At 41.1% G+C, this 19,917-nt stretch overlaps 1 protein-coding gene across 1 annotated transcript in view; it reads left to right on the forward strand.

The window, feature by feature from the left end:
- Positions 1-19,154, forward strand: part of Fbxo9 (F-box protein 9) — a 32,720-nt gene extending 13,566 nt beyond the window's left edge. The window contains exons 6-13 of the mRNA XM_005347596.2: positions 463-593; positions 4,410-4,524; positions 12,709-12,827; positions 13,009-13,099; positions 13,987-14,082; positions 14,370-14,463; positions 16,398-16,549; positions 18,631-19,154. Coding sequence (XP_005347653.1) covers positions 463-593; positions 4,410-4,524; positions 12,709-12,827; positions 13,009-13,099; positions 13,987-14,082; positions 14,370-14,463; positions 16,398-16,549; positions 18,631-18,739 — 907 coding nt within the window. The 3' untranslated portion in view covers positions 18,740-19,154. The remainder of the gene's footprint in view (positions 1-462; positions 594-4,409; positions 4,525-12,708; positions 12,828-13,008; positions 13,100-13,986; positions 14,083-14,369; positions 14,464-16,397; positions 16,550-18,630) is intronic.
- The last annotated feature ends 763 nt before the right edge of the window (positions 19,155-19,917 follow it).

The raw sequence follows: 19,917 nt of genomic DNA on the forward strand, positions 1-19,917 counted from the left end.
AAAAAAAAAAAAAAAAAAAAAAAAGGAATTAGATAAGGCATATTATAGACATCCGCTGAAGTCAGTATTAATTGCCGTTTTAAAATTTACAGCCCCTGAGGGCTCTGCATGGTATACCCTCAGACAAACTCCCCCACCCAAAAAATTCATTAAAGAATTTACACAAAATTTCAAATCAATGTTTTCACTAACTCATAAAATATCTACAATTAAACTAATTAAATCTCAATACCTGAGCCTAAAAATCTTAACTTTTTGCATAATTACCAAAACGTTTTTGTTTGGGGAAGCATGGTATGGTACTTTCCAGCAAGGCAGGACACACATTAGCACATCTTTTTACTGTAGTAAGAAGGTGTGTTTCTTAGATGAGTTTCTGAAGCCATTTGAAGGTGCTGTAGCAGTTTTAACTGTGTGCACTTCTGATCTGATGCACTGAGTTCCCTACTCCTCTTGTTGCAGCATGGAAGACAGCGATGATGGCAGCAAGATGGCAGATCTCTTGTCATACTTCCAGCAGCAGCTCACATTCCAGGAGTCTGTGCTCAGACTGTGTCAGCCTGAGCTGGAGACCAGTCAGACTCACATATCAGGTGTGGCTTCTCGGGGGTTTTCACTCAGAAACACTCCAACCTTGGTGTACAGTCCGATGTGATAGGCGATCTAGTTATAGAAATAGCTAGAGATGTAAATCTGTGCTTTTTAGAACCTGAAACAACAGAACTGGTGATGCAGGAGATTGGGGTGCCATACTTTTTTCAGTGAAGCCCTTTGGAAGCTGGAGGAACACTGGTGCTAATAAACATATCAGGCAGAGTATATAGTAGTACTCAAATGTTCAGAAGTTACCATTTTCATTTACTGAATACTGCTTATTTATGGGAGGACTGTTTAAAACTTTCTTAAATAAAAATAACTTTAGTGTTAACTGTAGGCCGAGTTTTTTATGGGGACTGCCTATGATCAGCTCTGTCCTGCCAGCCACCCTCAAATAACCACAGAGACTTAATATTAATTGTAAATGCTTAGCTAATAGCTTAGGCTTATTTTTAGCTGGCTTTTATAACTGGAATTAACCCATTTCTGTTAATCAATGGGCTGCCCTGAGGCTTGTTTAACCTCATCTATGTACTTCCCACCCTGCTTGCTCTGCAGCTCATGACTCTGCCTTTCTTTTTCCCAGCATCCTCTCTGCCCCCAAAATCCTGCTTAGCTACTGATCATCACAGTGACATATAATCACATTTCCCTTTTTTTTTGTCTAAATAAAAAAGAAAGGTTTTAATTTTAACATAGTAAAACTACATATAACAAAAACAGTTATCAAGTAAGAATTACAGTTATAATATCCAGTTGATTTGTATTTGGCAAATTTAGAAAAAATATTCTATTATTTATCTTGTCTTTGTGAGTCTAACATTTTATACCTAATTTGCTTTTTATCATGGCTATGAAAAACTTTAACTCTAAATATTTAGTCTTTAACTTGATCAAAGACCCCAGAGAGGTGTAATGTTACCTAGTGACAGGGACATCTGGCTGCCTGGACAGTCAACCAAAGTTCTTTTGTAACGTTGGGACATCCATCTTTGGCTTATAGGTCTAGTATTTCTGATAGACTTTTCTGAGAAGCAAGGAATGTCCTACCTTGTCTTGGCAAAGTTTGGCAGTTGCTTTCTTTTGCATCCTGCTGGTCCAATTTGGATAACAACTGAGGCAAGGGGAGGTTTTTTTGCCCAAATTTTGTCATAAAGACAGCAAACTTCATATGGAGGTTCTTTGGTATTTATCTTCTTTTGAAGTAAATTAGTGCTGTCAGGAACAGACATGTCTCACTGTCATGAAAAGCCTTAGGTCATTAAATATATTAAATGCCACATTTAGACCTTTTATCTATCTAAATACATCTGTTTAACCTTAAAAACATAACCTAATGTGACTACAAGTTTGATTAATATAGATGACTACTAATCTGTATTTCCTGATTATACATTACATTTTAAAATGAGCTGCATAAGTACAATACTCCAAATAAGAGTAGAAACACACAAATAGTATAACAAAATTAACTTTAGATTTGTATCACTAAATTAAAATCCATGCCAATTTAAAATCTTTTGAGATCAATAGTTGTTTTTGGATTAAAGTAGATTCAACAATTTACCATTTTATCTCATCATTTCTATATCATATCCTCCTTTTTTCCATTAGAGATCTTTGAATTTAACTCCTTTGTTTTGTTTTTTTCCTGACTATGACTAATAACAACGTGTAACCAACCCCCCCAAACATTGGCAACATCCATAATCCACTTTTTGGGAATGGGTGTTGTTTTTTAAGACTACTTCCTGTTCTCAGTGAGTGCTGGTATCTTTGGGGGGAACCTTAGGAAAATCAGGATAATTGTTAAGTCTTGACTGGAGTAGTTTGTGAGGCTGGACCATCTCAGCCAGCAGCCTTGAAGCTGTTCTGGATGCAGAATTCTAAGGAGACTATAGCAGAGGCAATCTGAGATGCTGGATCATCTAAGCCACCCATTTTCATTGGTGTCTGGTTCCCTTGTTTTGAAAATACAAATAAACTTTAAAAGATAACATACATGTCTGTATTAATACAAGTATAAACTGTGTGTTGTACACAAGCCAACCAAAGATGATTTTGTTTGTTTTATGTTTGAGCAGGTAAAATAAACATTATGTGTTTTGTAGTTTTTCTAGGTTTATTTCTTTATGTCTGTAGCCAGAATTTTCAGGGGGTCTTCCCTGATCAAACCTGATCCATATCAATGTGGAATCAACTCATAGCCTAAAAGCATAACCTCTCCCCCAACATAACACACCTTTTGACTTCCATTTTGAAATTGATAGATTTTTAAAATATATTGGTTGGTTTACTCTAGCAGCTTTAATAATCAAATGTTTCTAAGTTGCTATCGGTCCTTTATCAAGAGTCAAAAAATTCAAAACAACACAATAACATACAGGATCCAGACCCTGTGTATTTCCCATCTTTACATGACTTAATACACACACGCACGCACACACACACACTTCTTTCTTAATGACTTTATTACTTTTAAACTATTTTTTATTCTATAACTGTATTTTCCTCCCCCCCCCCAAGCCTGTATATATTCTAAATTCACTGTAACCTATCTAGAGGTTTCCTTTGTCTGGATTTGTCTTAATATGTATCTGTAATCTTTTTTGTCTGCATGAGCAAAACTTAAATTATGGCATGTTGGCGGCTGGCTCCTCCCCTCTTGATTCCCTGAGAGCTTAGCCTCATGCCATAGGTGCCAGGGAGCCACGTTTATGCCCCAACTCCGGGAAATTTTGGGGTCCATGCTGCCCCTGAGAAGTGCAGTGTTCAGTAGCAGGACCTCTTAAAAGGGCCATGGCTGTGTTTGCTGCTAGCACTGAGCCAGGAAGCTGCCTCTTATAAGAGCCGTGCCTCTGTTGCTAGCACTGAGCCTACCTGAGAGAAGGCAGTTACCAGGAAGCCGACTTTGACTCTGTTTTCATGGGTTTAGAATCTTTTTTAAAGCTTGATCTCAGATTTTATGTGGCTCTGTGTTGCCTGACAGTGGGCGCCATTTGTAGGCAAAGTTTCTCCGAATGACCACAGATCAGCTCTGTCCTGCCAGCCACGCCCAAATAACTACACAGAGATAGGAAATGCTTGGATTTAGGATTGTTTTCAGCTAGCCTTTTTTGTCTTGGTTTGGTTTTTGCTTTTGTTTTTTGAGACAGGGTTTCTTTGTGAAACAGTCCTGGATGTTCTGGAACTCACTCTGTAGACCAAACTAGCCTTGAACTCACAAGAGATCTATCTGCTTCTGGCTCCTAAGTGCTGGGATTAAAAGCATGCACCACCACCACCTGACTTTAGCTAGCTCTTATAGCTTAAATTAATCCATTTCTATTAATCTATGTGCTGCCCCAAGGCACATTTACCTCATCTATGTACTTCCCATCCTGCTCACTCTGCATCTCCTGGTGTCTTCTCAGACTCTGTTTTTCTTCCCAGCATTTTCTCGGCCTTGAAAATCTTACCTCACTATTGGCCGTTTAGCTTTTTATTAAACCAGTCACAGTGGCATATATTCACACAGTGTGAAGAATATCCACAGTTACCTATATGAATCATGTTGTTTTTAATGTATTTTAATAATTTATTTTAATATAAAATAATTCTGCAGGGGAGAATGGTACTTTCGGTAGCACCAAATCTTTCCCAAAAATAAAGATTCCCATGTATCGGTGTAGGAGCTATTGTTTCTGCTGGGTAGTTAGGTGTGTTCAGTCTGTGTCTGGTCAGTATGAGGCTGTAATGTACACAGGGTTCTCAGAATGCACAAGTGCACCAAGAGAATAAGGGAGTCACTGAAGGCTGATTTTCTGTTGCAGTCCTGCCTATGGAGGTCCTGATGTACATCTTCCGATGGGTGGTTTCAAGTGACTTGGATCTCAGATCGTTAGAGCAGTTGTCACTGGTGTGCAGAGGATTCTATATCTGTGCCAGGTACTTGTTTTTAGAAATGACTTAGACAGTAAGAAAAAGATGATAGCCTTTTGTCAGTTTTGACAAAAAACAAAACAAAACAAACAAACCTTGATGTTCGGAGTAAGAGCTTAAATAGAAACTGTGCAAAACTGTATTCTATGTGATTTTTCTTGAATAACAACATTTAAAAGTTAGAATGTGCTGGGTTTCCAGAGTATAGACACTGAAGCAGATGTGGTCACATTGACTACTTCCACGGCTCTCATGACAGTTCAGCTGATGTGGAAGAAAATACATTCACAGTGTTCGTATAATAACTCTAAACCCATTAGGTGTTAATGACTTAAATTTAGCTCTACTAGACTTTTGTTTTGACTCCTTAAATTAACAAGTGCATACCTTAAAATGTTGTTGTATGAAGAGTATCATAGCACAATATGAAGTCATTTGTATCTGATTCTCCAGAGGTTTCTTATACAAAAATATATACTTAGTCCTTAGCATGTGGAATTTATTTTATAACTTTAGTCCTTAAAATTCAAATGTATTATTTTTAAATAGCCTAATTCCATTTAGAATTTAATATTTTGCACAAACTATTTGAATTAAAGCCTGGGTTTGTAATAATTCTGTATTGGTCTCTTGCATAAATATCTACTAAGCAGCATTGGATTGCTGCCTATTCTTTTAAATTGGCCAACCGATCAGTATTACTCCATTAATTATAGGTGGGAAGACATGTCAGTTTGGTAAATAAAGCAAAATTTCTGGGATGAAACTTGATATATCATCATAAAATGAGAAATTATTAAAATAAGGAAACCTGACGCTGGAGGAATGGCCCAGTGGTTAAGAGCACCAGGACTCTCAGTGGACCTAGACATTTGTATTTCTTTTGAGATCTGTTTAGATTCTTGCCCAAATTTTTAATAGGTAGTTATTTTCTTGGTGTTTAGTCAAGAAACAATTCTTGATGAATTATTTGTGTATTTTAGATACTACCCTCCTATCAGATACATAGCAGGTAAAGAGTTTCCATTCTGTAGGGATCTCTTTACTCACATGATGGTGCCCTTTGTTCTACAGAAGCTTTCCAATTTTATTAAGTCACATTTATCAATTATTGGTCTTAAAAAAACAGTTTTAAAGGTTTTTTTTTTTATTTTATGTGCATTGATGTTTTGCCTGCATTTATGTCTGTGTAATGGTATTGGATCCCCTGGAACTGGAGACAGTTGTGAGCTGCCTTGTATGTGCTGAGAATTGAGCATTGGTCATCTGGAGGATCAGTCAGTGCTCTTAACAACTGAACCATCCCTCCAGACATTAATAATTGTTGCTCTTACTGCCTGTACTGTCCCAATCATGTTCAGAAAGTCCTTCCTGTGTCTATTAGTTGGAGTGTGTTCTGTGCTTTCTTCTCTATCAGATCTGACTTGATTGGGGTTCTTGATCCAGTTGGAGTTGAGTTTTGTGTAGGGAAAGAGATAAGGATGTAGCTTCATTCCTCAACATGTAACTATCTAGTTTGACTGGGACCATTTGTTGAAGATGCTATCTTTTATCGAGTGGGATTTAAAAATATTTTGAATTATAACAAAATATGTCTTTAATACAGCTTACACTTAGTTTTTTGTATTTATGTGGTGTAGGTGAGTATGTGTTTGCATGTTTTTGAACACGTGTGTCTGCGCATTCACAGATCTGAAATTGAGTAAGGAGTCTTCCTCCATCATTTTCTTTTTTTTTTTTCTTTTTTTCTTTTTTGAGACAGGGTTTCCCTGTAGCTTTGGAGCCTGTGGACTCCTGGAATTTGCTCTGTAGGCCTTTAACTCACAGAGATCCAACTGTCTCTGTCTTCTGAGTGCAGGGATTAAAGGAGTATGCCACCACTGCCTAGATCCTCCATTATTTTCAACCTTATATATTGGGAACAGGGTCAGTCTAGAACATAGAACTTGCTTAGTCTGCAGGTTTGACTAGCTAGCTTGCTGTGGGGCTCCTTTGTCTCTGCAGGGCTGAGTGTGTCGGGTGTGTGTGGGGCAGCCATGTCCACCTAGCATTTATATGGATGTTGGGAATCAACTCCAGACCTCGTAATTGAATGATAGACCCTTTACCACTGAGCCATCTCCTCAGCCTCTCTTATTTTCACTATAAAAAATTCTGCTGCTATCTTCACAATGTATGTCCAATCAGCCATTTCTCTACTACTGCTACCAATCAGCTTTGGCCACTGTTTCCCCTGGTCTCAATAAATTTGGTGACATTCTCTATGGCCTTGCTTTTATTCCTGGACACATAGAACATTTTTTCTGTAACTACCAGAGGGATTTTTTTTAACTGACAGAAAGAAATTGCATATATTTATTGTTTATAGTATGATGTTTTAAAATATATTTGCACTGTGGGATGCAGCTTACAACTACCCGTAACTCTGACTCTGAGATCTGATGCCTTCCTCTGGCCTCTGAGGGCACCGACATACCCTGGCACAAGCGCGCGCATGCACACACGCACGCACACACATACACACTTTCTCTCTTTCTCTCATGTGCATACACAAATAAATGCTTTAATTTTTTTAAAAAGCTACCCAGTAGTAGGATTGCTGGATCATATGATTATATTTGTAATATTTTAGCCTCTACCCCTTCAGTAGTGACTGTACCAGTGTCCATTCCTTCCAGTAGCAGTCCCTTTCTCCCCATAGCTGGCTAACGTTTGCCATTTCCCCTTATTTCAGAATCTACAAAGAGACAAGTGACAGTTCAACATGAGTTTTTAAAACAGTTTTTATCATATTACTTATCTGTGTGTTTGTATGTGTGTGAGTGTCCAAGTACCGCAGCATGAATGGAGGTCAGAGGTCAGTTTGCCAGAGTCAGTCTTCTGTCCAGGCGTCTGTCTTTCAGTTGGAAAGCTGATCTTGTTTATAAGAGGCCGGAAGAGGGTATTGGGTCCACTAGAGCTGGAGTTACAGATGGTTGTGAGCTGCTGTGTGTGCTGGGAACTGAGCCAAGATATGCTCCGTGAGAGCAGTCAATTCTCTTAGCCCCTGTATTCGAGTTCTTGATGTTGTAGTTTGAACATGAGGTATTTGTGTTGTTTATCAGTACTGTTTTCTTCCATCTTAGAAAGATTATGTTCTCTAATGTTCCTGTCACAGGTCTGCTGGGGAAAATCTTCTCTCTCTGGGAACAGCTCTATCTTCCTGTGTCTGAAGGGTCGTTCTCATAGGAACAGGACCGGGTGGCATTTTTGTTTGTTTCTAAGAGTTTGTTTGTTGGTTTATTTTGGGTTTTGAGGTAAGGTCTGGCCTGGTACTCACTGTGTAGCCCAGGTTGGCCTCAAGTGCAAAGTAGTCTTCTTGACTCAGCCTCCAGGTCCTGGTTCTATCAGCAAACACCTAATTTTATTATTTTAGCTAATGCATGAAAAGGTAAAAGTAATTTCTATATTACTAGTTCTATATAATGTATGATATGTGTATGTTGCATACTGTATAATTACATTAACCATATTCACTTCTGTTTTTGTACTAGGCAAGTACTTTTTGTAAAACTATATCTTAGCATTTGTTATTTTGAGACTAGGTATTGCTGTGTAGCCGAGGATGGCCTTGAACTATATCTGTTTATTTCAGGTTATCTTCTAATTCCAAATCTCTATGCTTCAGCCTCTGAAGTGCTAGGATTACAGGTTAATGCCACCATACCTGGCTTATTTCTTTCTTCATGGTGGAAACTCAAAATTCTTGTACTGTTTGAAAATACACAGCATATTGACCTTGATGCCCTCTCTACTATGTCACAGCACTGGCCTTTCTTGTCCTAACTGTAACTTAGTGCCATTGATCAACTCCTGCCCGCCCTTCTACTCTTCCCAGTGACATAAGCAGATAGCCACCATTGGACTCATCTTTTATAGGACTGACTTTTTTAGATCCTGCATAATGAGTGGGATATGTGGCAGTTGTCACTACATTTTACATAACTTAATGACCCGTAGTTCCATCCAAGTTGATACAAACTGCATGATTTTATTCTTTTTACGTCTAAATAGTGCTGCAGTGTATATATGTGCTATGTTTTTATTGATTTTTATTGAGCTCTACATTTTTCTCTGCTCCCCTACCTGCCTCTCCCCTTCAAGCCTCCCCCAAGGTCCCCATGCTCCCAATTTACTCAGGAGATCTTGTCTTTTTCTACTTCCCATGTAGATTAGATTTATGTACATCTCTCTTAGTGTCCTCATTGTTGTCTAAGTTCTCTGGGCTGGTTTTCTTTGCTGTGCTATGGTTTTTAAAGTCCATTCTTCTGCTGTTTGCTATCTACGTGAACAGTGCTGCAGTGAAGTGAGGTATAGATGTCTCTATACATGGATTCATTTCCTGTGGATGCTTACCCATTACTGGAATTGCTGCATCATGTGACAGCCCTATTTGCATCTCTCAAGGAACCTGCATGACTGTACTAATTTGTATTCTTCATATGGAGTATTCTTCATGAAGTATGTGATACCAATGTTTTGTTTGCCTCTCCCTGATGATTGGTGGTATGGAACACTTTTTTTTTCATGTTCCTGTTTATCATCAGAATATCTGTTTTTGAGAAATGTCTAGATTTATAAATGTTTAGATTTATTGCTCATGTTTTAATTAGCTTATTGGTGTTTTTTGCTATTGAATATTTAGAATTTCTTATAAATGTCACCTCTCTCATGTGCAGATTTGGCCAGTGTGTTTCTCCTATTCTTTAGGCTATCTCTACATGCTATTAGATGTTTTCTTTCTAATAGCAGGCACAGGGCTTGGGGGAAACAGTCTCCAGAAGCCTTTCCCTAGGCAGCCTGTGTAATAGGTTTGGGACTTCGGAGTTAAAGTTCATTCTCTTCATAGAAACCTTTTAAATTATTATATTTGGTTATATGTTAGTATGTACATCTATGTGGACAGCATTCGCCATGCCTGTGCAGGCCAGAGACAACTCATTGGAGTCAGTGTTCTCCCCCACCATCTGGGTCCCAGGGACCAAATTCAGGTCATCAGTTTTAGTAGCAAGTGCCATCCCTTCTGAGCCATCCATTGACCCAGAAAGAAACCTTATTTTGAAGTAATCTATCTCATCTTCTTTTGTTTTTATTTCCTGTACTTCTTGGAAATATTTTCCCCCCATTTAGATGGGATATAGAGTCAGCTGGGGCTTTGGCTCTGCTTAGAAGGGAGCTTAAATGTATGACATCTTTGTGATTGTTTTTTTTGGCTCTGCTTGATGTCAGCGGTGTCTCTGAGCACCTGATCGTCTAGACTGCAGTGAGTCACCAAGGCAAGATACAGCTTTACAGTGGGCACAGGCTCTTGTCAGGCTCCTCTGGGTCCTGATTGTATGAGATGCCCAGAGGGCTGTCCTTAGGTCCATCCTGACAAGCACCAGCAATACCAAGGTCTGTGATGCCCACAGCTGTGGTCCTTGAACCATAGGATTTGAAAAAGACCATGTCACAACTCTTAGGATAGATGTGGGAAATGCCTGGACTTTGGTGCCAGTGTCCAGTTTTGGGAGCCATAAGGTAGGATGTCACCTTGCCTAGATTCCATGTGATAAAAACCAAATTAGTGGTGAGGTCTGTGGCATCAGTAACCCCAGAAGTAATAGGATGCAAAGGGACAATCGTGAGTGGCTCTGGGACTTGGACCTCTGATAGCCGCTTATGGGAACCAGGTCTCAAGTGACAAATACAAGTTATCTTTTGGCACCAGCAGCTGTGGTCCCATGTACACAGGCCTTATAGGGCTTATGTGGGTAAGAGTTGGGTTTGTGATTCTGGTGTGTCTATACTCTTGGGGATACCGGATGTGGTGGCTGTACTAGATCCTATGGGTTGAGTGTCTATAATTCTGGGTCTTGTGGTTTTGGTATCTGTTGTCTGCAGGATGTGGATAAAATGTCCCTAGGTTGTGTGGGGCAAACGTTGGTAGTCAGTCTTGGAAGTGCAGGGCATGAATAAGACAGGCTTGGGTCCAGGCACTGCCAGTGCTTTTCTGGCCCCAGCAGCTGCAGCACCAATGCTGTGGACTGGGGAGGAGGTCTTTCCTGGTTTCTGTTGGGGAGCCATATGTGTATGACAACTTTGGGGGTTCTAGAGCTGTGGGCACAGGTGGGACTTGTGGTAGAGTTCTGTTATGAGGTTTATTTTGGGTGATGGTGTTGGTCTTTGGTCTGTTGCCTCGAGGCCTGCAGCAAGGCAGAACATAATGGTTTGGAATATGTGGTGTGGGCAGCTGTTGACTTGATGGTAGCTGGAAGAAAGAGTAGGAAGAAACTAGCGTCCTGTTAATCCTTTAAAGGGTGCAAAGCTTCTGCCTGCTAACATTCTGCCCCCTCCCAGTAGCCCTTAACTGAGGGTCAAGCTATAAACACACAGGGCTTTGGGGATCCTGGGTTGAAAGTGTATCAGGTTTTTTTCCCCAGGTTCTGAGAGATAGTGGTGGATGGTGCTGGGTTTTGGCACTCACAGCTAGCTAGTCTCAAGGCAACAGGCTGGAGAAGAACCCTTGCCCCATTCCCACAGAGTGCAGATGGCACCAGGTAGTGGAATTCTAGGAGTTGTATTCCTGGAGCTGCTGAAAGTGGGCAGACACAGGTAAAGCTGGGACCCTCTCATCAGCTGCAGTGCCAAGAGACCCCCCCAAGTACCCCCAGGGAAAATGCAGATGGAACGCTAGCTTTTGGCAGTGCCACCTGCTGATCTGAGAATGCTGAGTGGCTGGGAGGCGCACAGGCCAGGGCTTCCTGCCAGCATCAGATGTTCCGCTTACCCTAAGGCTGAAGGATATCTAACACTGGCTGTTGTTGTAACAGCTTAGATTCTGCCATCAGGGAACTGTGAGTTTCCTTGTGAAGCATGGCAGCCACTCTTACACCAGCCAACTCCTGGAACTAACTGTATTAAACCCCTGTAGATAGTGCAGTGGCGGTGTGCATGTGCAAGGCCTTGGGTTCAATTCCCAGCGTACAGCCCTCCCCCCATAGCCTGTGAGGTCCCACAGTTAGAGCTGCCAGCCTGCTCTTGAACTGCTGTTGCCAACACTGAGTTACTTTCCTTTTCCTGGCAGCACAAAGACAACCTGTCCCCAGCAGCTGGCACCGACAACCTGTCCCCAGCAGCTGGCACTGACAACCTGTCCCCAGCAGCTGGCACTGACAACCTGTCCCCAGCAGCTGGCACCGAAGCTGCAGTTCTTCCATTCTCTGCATTGCCCTTCCATTTAGGGCTCTTGCCACTTCTTGCTGTTTGCAGAGCTCTCCCTCACCCAGTTGCCCTTTGTTTCATGCAGTTTCCCTTTGCTGTTGGATTCTCTGTGGCAGTCCTGGCAAGGACTCTCTCCAGCTCCCGTGGGTCCTTCGTCTTTGCTTAGCAGTTTGTTTGTTTCCTTCAGGGTTTAGAATAGGATCCCATGTCCTTGATCTTTAGTAGAAGTTTCTGTTGGAAGTCTGTTGCTAGGCACATTAAAACTTCTTTGTTGTATTCTGGTTGTATTTGGTTGGGATCCTTTGTTCTTCCTGATTCCTGGGTGTTTGTCTCTTTCCAGGTTTGGGAAAGTTTTCTGCTGTTATTTCTTTAAATTGGTTTTCTGTCCCTTTATCATCCTCTGTTGTCTTGAATGCACTGACTTTGCTCTGTTGATGCTGTGTCAGATTCTGTCACCTTTCCTTACTCCATTTCTCCCAGAGCTGTCCTTTGAAAGCACAGTCACGCTCGGTTTCTAGTGGCGCGCAGCTCTGGTAAGCTGGCACTCTCCTGCTGCAGGCTTCCCCCTCCGTCCTGCTCAGCTCACTCTCTTCTGCAGCCTGCGCTCCTACTGGCTTTTTGCGGATCCCATCATTCACACTCCAACCCAAACCTTGCACTGGCCACACCTGCCAGGATAGTCTTCCCTATCCCTGTCCAAAGGACCAGTTTATTGAACACTGTCACTCCTGTCTAACTACTTCTGTGGTTGGATTTTACACTGAGCACTCTATCTGCATATTCCTCTGACCAGTAAACAAAAGGTCCTCTGCCTGCTGCTTGAGACAGTGTCTCGAAGGAGCTCAACAAATAATTGTCAAATTAAAAAGAAATGCATGGTAGTCAAACTATTCATTGCTTCTAAGGACTTAGCTTTTAACACTTATTGGTGATGTGCTTTCTACCTAGAGACCCTGAAATATGGCGTCTGGCTTGCTTGAAAGTGTGGGGTAGAGGCTGTATGAAACTCGTCCCGTACTCATCCTGGAGAGAGATGTTTTTAGAACGGCCTCGTGTTCGCTTTGATGGTAAGTTCAACTCAGGAGATGTCATGATCTGCAGTGGTCATTTTGATAAATGCACTCTTTTAAGTACATTTCTGTAATAGACTAAAGTATGTATGAGCATAATTATGGGAAACAACACTATGGTATATGATTCTGACTTAAGTTGTATTTATGTACTTTTAAGACAACTTTTTTTTTCTAGGCGTGTACATCAGTAAAACCACATATATCCGCCAGGGAGAGCAGTCTCTGGATGGTTTCTATAGAGCCTGGCACCAAGTGGAATACTACAGGTAGAGCTGTGTACACAGAGTGCGTGAGAGCTCTCGCCAGTGTCGGCTTCTTAGTTATTCAGTCTGTTTTCTGTTGCTTATGATTTATCCACAGAATGATCCTCAGTATTTTTATCCAGTATTATGACAGGAACTGCACTCAAAAACCAAAAGATTAATATAAATTTTATAAGTCCTTCAGCCCCTAGTTGCAGTCTAGAGCCCTTTTTCTTTGTTATGATTATAACATACAAGGCTTGCCCCCCCCCCCAGCTAGTGTTAGCACATGTGACTGCTGCTGAGAATGGATAGATTAGTGCTAGTATATTGATTATTGGCTCCCACTTTGTTGGGTATTCATTAGTGTCTTAGGGAAATAGAGAACTTTAACAAAAGAGCCAATTTTTTTTTCTTTTTTCTTTTTTTTGTAATTTGTTTTATTGTTTGAAGCTTGCTGCAAACTCACTACATAGTTAAGGATGACCTTGAACTTCTGATCCTCCAGCTTCCACCCCATTGCTAAGAATTGCGGAAGTATACCACCACACCTAGTTTTATGCTGCTGGGGGTCAGCACAGGGCCTTGTCTGTGCTAAGTGACTACTCTGTCAATTAAGCTACATTCTGGCCTGCATCTGTGGCTTTAAAGAATCTGGGTCGGAAAGATCCAAGTTAATGTTTATCCAGTGAGTAAAATGAAAAGGTCAGCGATCCCCAAGGGAGTTTATTCTGCCTTCGTTGTCCTTATAGGCTGACTTTGTCGTGCATGCCTTCCTATCTTAGCAGTGCTTTGCTGATGGTATTTCAGTCTGGGTTTCACAGCTATGACCAAGTGTAGGTACTGCAAACTAATAAGGGCATGTTTTATATTGTGTATATAGTGGTGTTGGTGTTTTTCTTTTTATTTAGGTACATAAGATTCTTTCCTGATGGCCATGTGATGATGTTGACAACCCCCGAGGAACCTCAGTCCATTGTTCCCCGTTTAAGAACTAGGAACACCAGGTAGTGTTTTTATATAGCTTTCTAGCCAGTCCATATTTTCAGATTTAACCTCCTCTGACTGAATATGTATGACTTAAAAGCAGGCACAGGGCTTCAGGGAAACAGTCTCCAGAAGCCTTTCCCTAGGCAGCCTGTGTAATAGGTTTGGGGCTTCGGACTTAAAGTTCATTCTCGAACTAGTTAGTAACCGTTTGCAGACGAGTTGAGCAGGTGGTGGTGTAGCTCAGTTCCTAGATTACTCCAGTAACTATAACTGGTTGATTTAAGATGTGTTTATTATTTCTTAGAACGGATGCAATTTTGCTGGGTCATTATCGCTTGTCACAAGATGCAGACAATCAGACCAAAGTATTTGCTGTACTAACTAAGAAAAAAGAAGACGTGAGTATGCCCCCATGGAACTGGTGGTGTTCCTGTTCCGTAGCCCATTCTTCCGTGCGTTCCTAGCTAGGAACACAGTGGTCTTCTGGGTAAGATGGGTGCTGACCTCTAACAGGTCTACCAGCACAGCTGGAGTTTTCTGCTCTTTTATCTGAAACAGTGTGTTTGTCTTTCCAGAAAATTATTCTAGGATTCTTACACATAGGAATGTCTCTGTCCACCAGGGGGCCTGCTGCTTCCTGGGCCACCTGCACAGACTACTTACTCTTTTGCCAATCTTGCAGGGAAAGCATTTTGTTGAGAAAAAAAACTACCCACTTCTGTTTTTGTGAAGAACTATGCTTACTAATATATGTCACCGTCTGCAGTGCTCCAAATTCTTGGCAGATTAAAGAGTTATTATTTTCACACCTTTCTCTAAGTTCCTTTGTCCAGTCCTGGTGAAAAGTCGCAGTGCGTATCTGTCACATCTCTTGTGAGGTAGCTGGAACAAGCACGTGTCTGTTGCCTATGTAAGTGGCAGTTTTGGTGGGGTCCTTCTCTCTTCCTAGTGTCATATAGTGACACAATGCAGGGGCTTATCTGTGAGTCCCATCGTCCTGAGACCACATCCCTGGCTTCCCTGACTCCTTTGATAGGCTCCTGGAATGTTGTGGTGCAACAATCTGAAGACCAGAGATAATTACTTTGGCTGTGACTGTGTGTTTTCTGATGGCATCATTAGTTTATTTCTAATAAAAACATTTAGGAAGGAGCTGTGGAGATGGCTCAGTGGTTAAGAGTTCTGCCTGCTCTTCCAAAGGTCCTGAGTTCAATTCCCAGCATCCACATGGTGGTCACAACCATTTGTAATGAGATTTGTTGCCCTCTTCTGGCCTGCAGAAATACATGTGGGCAGAGCACTGTATACATAATAAATAAATAAATAAAATTAAAAAAAAAAACATTTAGGAATTCCCATGTAGCATGTTGGTATCCTTTTATAATGAAACCAGTCACAGTGTTCTTAATTTGCAAAAGTATTATTAGAATGAAATTCATCACACCCATTTGTCTATGGACTATTTTATTGTTGTTGTAAAAGATGAGCTGTACTCTGTGCTTTTATATATAAACATTATATATATAAATTTTATATAACAATACTATATATAATATATACACATATATGTTTATTGTGTGTAATGCATACATATGTATGTGTATGTGTGTGTATATATATATATGTATATGTATATGTATATGTATATATGAATGAGATAAGGTCTTACTCTATAACCCTGACTGGCCTGGAACTCACTCTGTAGATTGGGAATCCTGAGATTCCCAGAGATCCACCTGTCTCTGCCCAGAACTGGGATTAAAAGGCGTGTGTCATCATGCTTTCTTTAATAGCCTTCACCAATTTATCACTTTCTGCCTTAAGATTTTTTTTTAAATTTTTGCTTATTGTTTGTGTATGAATACTTTGACTGCATGCTTGTCTGTGTACCATGTGTGTGCCTGGTAGCTGCAGAGGTCAGAAGAGGGCATTGAATCCCCTGGGACCAGAGTTGCAGACAATTGTGAGCTGCTATGTGGGTGCTGGGAATTGAACCCAAATCTTCTATAAGAGGAGCCAGTGTACTTAACTGCCAAGCCATCTCTCCAGCCCTTAAAAAGTATTTTAAAGGAGTATTTCCTAATAGAAGAAACTATTAGGATTAGGAGACAGAAGTTTTATTTCTGAAACTGCTGGGTTTAACCTCCCTGGTCCTCATTTCTTCAGCCATGTATTTAACATGAAGTTACTGTGATGGTGGGGGCAAACCTGGTATTTTACTTGCTGCTTTTTCAAGTCTGCAATGTGTAAACTATTAAGTTACGTGTAGTGTGACTCTGACATCATATGTCCATACACGGTTATCATAGCTCACGAGTCTTTTCTTTTACAGAAACCACTTGACTATAAGTACAGATATTTTCGTCGTGTTCCTGTACAAGAAGCAGATCACAGTTTTCACGTGGGGCTGCAGCTGTGTTCCAGTGGCCACCAGAGGTTCAACAAACTCATCTGGATCCACCACTCTTGTCATGTTACATACAAGTAGGTGAATGCAGGAAAGACTGCCAAGATTAGGGCCTGAAGAGACAGCTCAGCAGTTAAGGCTGCTTGCTGATTTTTCCAGAGGACCCAGGTTCAATCTGCAGCAGCCATTTGGCAGCTCACAGCCATCTGTATCTCCAGTTCCAGGGCATCTGATACTTTCTTCTGGCCTCCACAGGCACAAGACACACACGTGGTGTACAGACACATGCAGGCAAAATAACCATACACACAAGAACAGATTTTAAAATAAAATAAAGAAGCTAGGACTAGCATAAAAGTATACTTTATATTCAGCTTGAGAAGCTTGATAAGTTTGGAATTCTTCAGTATCTTGTTACAAAGTAGAACCTAAAAAAAGAAAAAGAAAAAGAAAGAAAAGAGAGGCTCAAATGTAAAACAGTTGAGCGTGAGTGAGGAAGTGGAGCCCTGCCGCTCCTGCCCAGTCAGTGCTTCCGCTTCAGGAGTCAAAGTGCGGAAGGCCAAGCTTCAGTGTCCACAACCCCTCCATAAGAAGGGGACATTCCTTCCGCAGAGCTGAGGAAGGCCAAGCTTCAGTGCCCACAACCCCTCCATAAGAAGGGGGCATTCCTTCTGTGGCACTGTGAACACAGTGCTCCTTCATTGACTGCTGTAGGCTCATCTCAAAGGTCGTTTTCCTACAGGTCACGTTAATGCCTTTTACTTCATTTCTGTTGGATTGTTCTTAGAGATTATACAATGGTTTTAAAAATTATATTTACACAATTTAAAAAACTATCTGTTTTTAAAATAGTGCTCAGTATAACCCAAAGCCAAATGTTAATATTAGGTAGGTGATTCCTGTTTAAAACTCTAAATTCTGTGAGCTAGGGTTTAGTCTGGTTACCTAATTGTTGTAGGGAGCCACTTGTTGGTTCTCAGCTGCCTGGCTAGCTTAGACCTGAAATAATCACACAGAAACTGTATAAATTAAATCAGTACTTGGCCCATTAGCTCTAGCTTCTTATTGGCTAACTCTTCATATGAATTTAACCCATTTCTGTTTATCTGTATATCACCCCAAGGTCATGGCCTACCAGCAAAGTTTTTAGCATGTCTATCTCTGGCTGCAGCTCCATGGCGTCTCCCTAACTCTGCCTTCCTCCTCCCATACTACTATAGGCCAAGTCAGTTTCTTTATTCATTAGCCAATAAAAGCAACAAAAGGACCTCCCACACCACCTAATTAATTAAGAATATCAAAATGAGCAGTACAGAAATTAAAAGTTCAGAAATGCTAGGTCATGTGACTGCCATGAGAGAAGATTAGTGTTCTGGGGCTCTTGAGGCAGGTTGAATCCAGAATTCTGGGAGAGAAGTTTTGAGGCAGGCTCCCATGGGTGTGCTCTACAGACTTGACCATGCAGGGTCAACCTTCCTCAGTGCTCATTGGAGGCTCCCTTACATGCCAGCCTTTCCCCTCTTGATTCTATCTGTGATCTAATGGTGATCATTTCTACTTTTCACAGTAACACCTTTAAGTAGAAGGCAGCCAGTGAATGTTGCTACAGTTTGTGTTGCCACAGTTTGTGCTTGCTCCCTTAGGAAGTAAGAATCACTCTCCAGGAGGGAAGTGCCACAATCTTGTACTCATCAGAATCACATGATTTTCTGCCCTGGCTGCTTTCTCTTCAGGAGTGCACTCTTTGGATGCAGTAGCATGATTAGTGCCCCCTGAGCACACACACACTTAGGACTTTGCCATTAATCAAATGCTAAATCATTAGTTCTGTTGTATTTAACACTGGCTGCAGGTTTGTCGGTAGCCTTTGACTTGGAAATTCTTTTACATATATGTAGAGGGTCATGATGAAGAATAACACGTTACTTTAATTGCCAAATATCAGAAACAACCTAACTTTCTAAAAAAATTATTAAGTTATGATACAAGCAGGGGTTATATGTTATGCAGCTAATACAAATGGTTTCTGAAGGAAGTTTTTAAATGTTTTACAGTGTGCCTTCATTGTTTAGACTTTAAACCCACCCTGTATGAACATGCAGGGATTTCACGTGAACTGGAATTTCCTCATTCCAGTGGTTCTGTACTTTGTTTCTAGATCAACTGGTGAGACTGCAGTCAGTGCTTTTGAGATTGACAAGATGTACACCCCTTTGTTCTTCGCCAGAGTGAGGAGCTACACCGCGTTCTCTGAAAGGCCCCTGTGAGCCTCGCCAGCATGCCGCTGCTGCATGAGCAGAGCCGCGCTCCAGAACCCCTAAGTTATATGTACATACATGGAGTTGGAACTATTTTAAGTTGTTGGAATTCCTTTAAGAAGAGCATAAATTATTTTTTTTATTTAAAGGGTAGTTGATTCCTGGGGTAATTTGTTTTGAAATTAGAAGTTGTTAAGTACATTTATGTTGTAGTAAACTGTAATGTGGGGTTTTAAATCATGTTTTCAAGCAGGTTTCTGAGCAGATCTGCCATGTACACCCGCACCCTCGCATACGTCAGGGCGCACACTGGATAGTACTTATTCCCGCATGACCTGTGTCCTTGAATCAGACTCAGAACGTGAAACCTGGTCTGGATTTGTTTGAAACTGTTCAATAAAGATCACAAATGTTTCTTTCAAGATGTGGTGGCCTTTAAAAATGGAGAGTATTTAATAAATAGTACTGGGGTAGCCAGCAAGGGCTTGGGAGCCTCAGTCATCTTCCTTTCCACAATTAACTCCAGACCCTGGGGACTCGACTCTCATCTGCAAGACTTACAGATATGTAAGTGGGGACAGTTGAGTTCGCTCAGGCAGAACCAACAAGCTCAGCCAACTGACTCGGGTCTTTCTTCAGAAGTGAACACTGCAGCATCCCATGAGTCATGTACTGTGAAAATAAAGGGCAAATGTGGACCAAGAGGAGAGATAAGATGCAAGAATGAAACAGAACAGATTATAAAAAAGGAAGAAAACATTGGAAAACAGGTGCTTTTTTTAAAAAAAAATTATTGATTCTTTGGCAATTTCACATCATACACCTCAATTCCGCTTACCTCCCAATCCCCCCATAGCCTCCCCTCTCCGCTTCAGTGGTCCCCCAAAAAATTTTAAAAAATCAAAAAAAGCAAATAAAAGCAAGAACAAAACAAACCAACCAACAAACAAAAAAACTTATTTGCTTCTTCTTGCCCGCCTCTCCAACACCTCTTCACTGCTCTGGGGCAGTGTGCACACAGTAGACCTCTTCATGGTTCTGGGGCAGTGTGCACACAGTAGACCTCTTCATTGTTCTGGGGCAGAGTGCACACAATAGACCTCTTCATTGTTCTAGGGTACTGGGGCAGTGTGCACACAGTAGACCTCTTCATTGCTCTGGGGCAGTGTGCACACAGTAGACCTCTT

The sequence above is a fragment of the Microtus ochrogaster genome, chromosome 5 (assembly GCF_000317375.1).
Source record: "Microtus ochrogaster isolate Prairie Vole_2 chromosome 5, MicOch1.0, whole genome shotgun sequence".
Lineage (NCBI taxonomy): Eukaryota > Metazoa > Chordata > Mammalia > Rodentia > Cricetidae > Microtus > Microtus ochrogaster.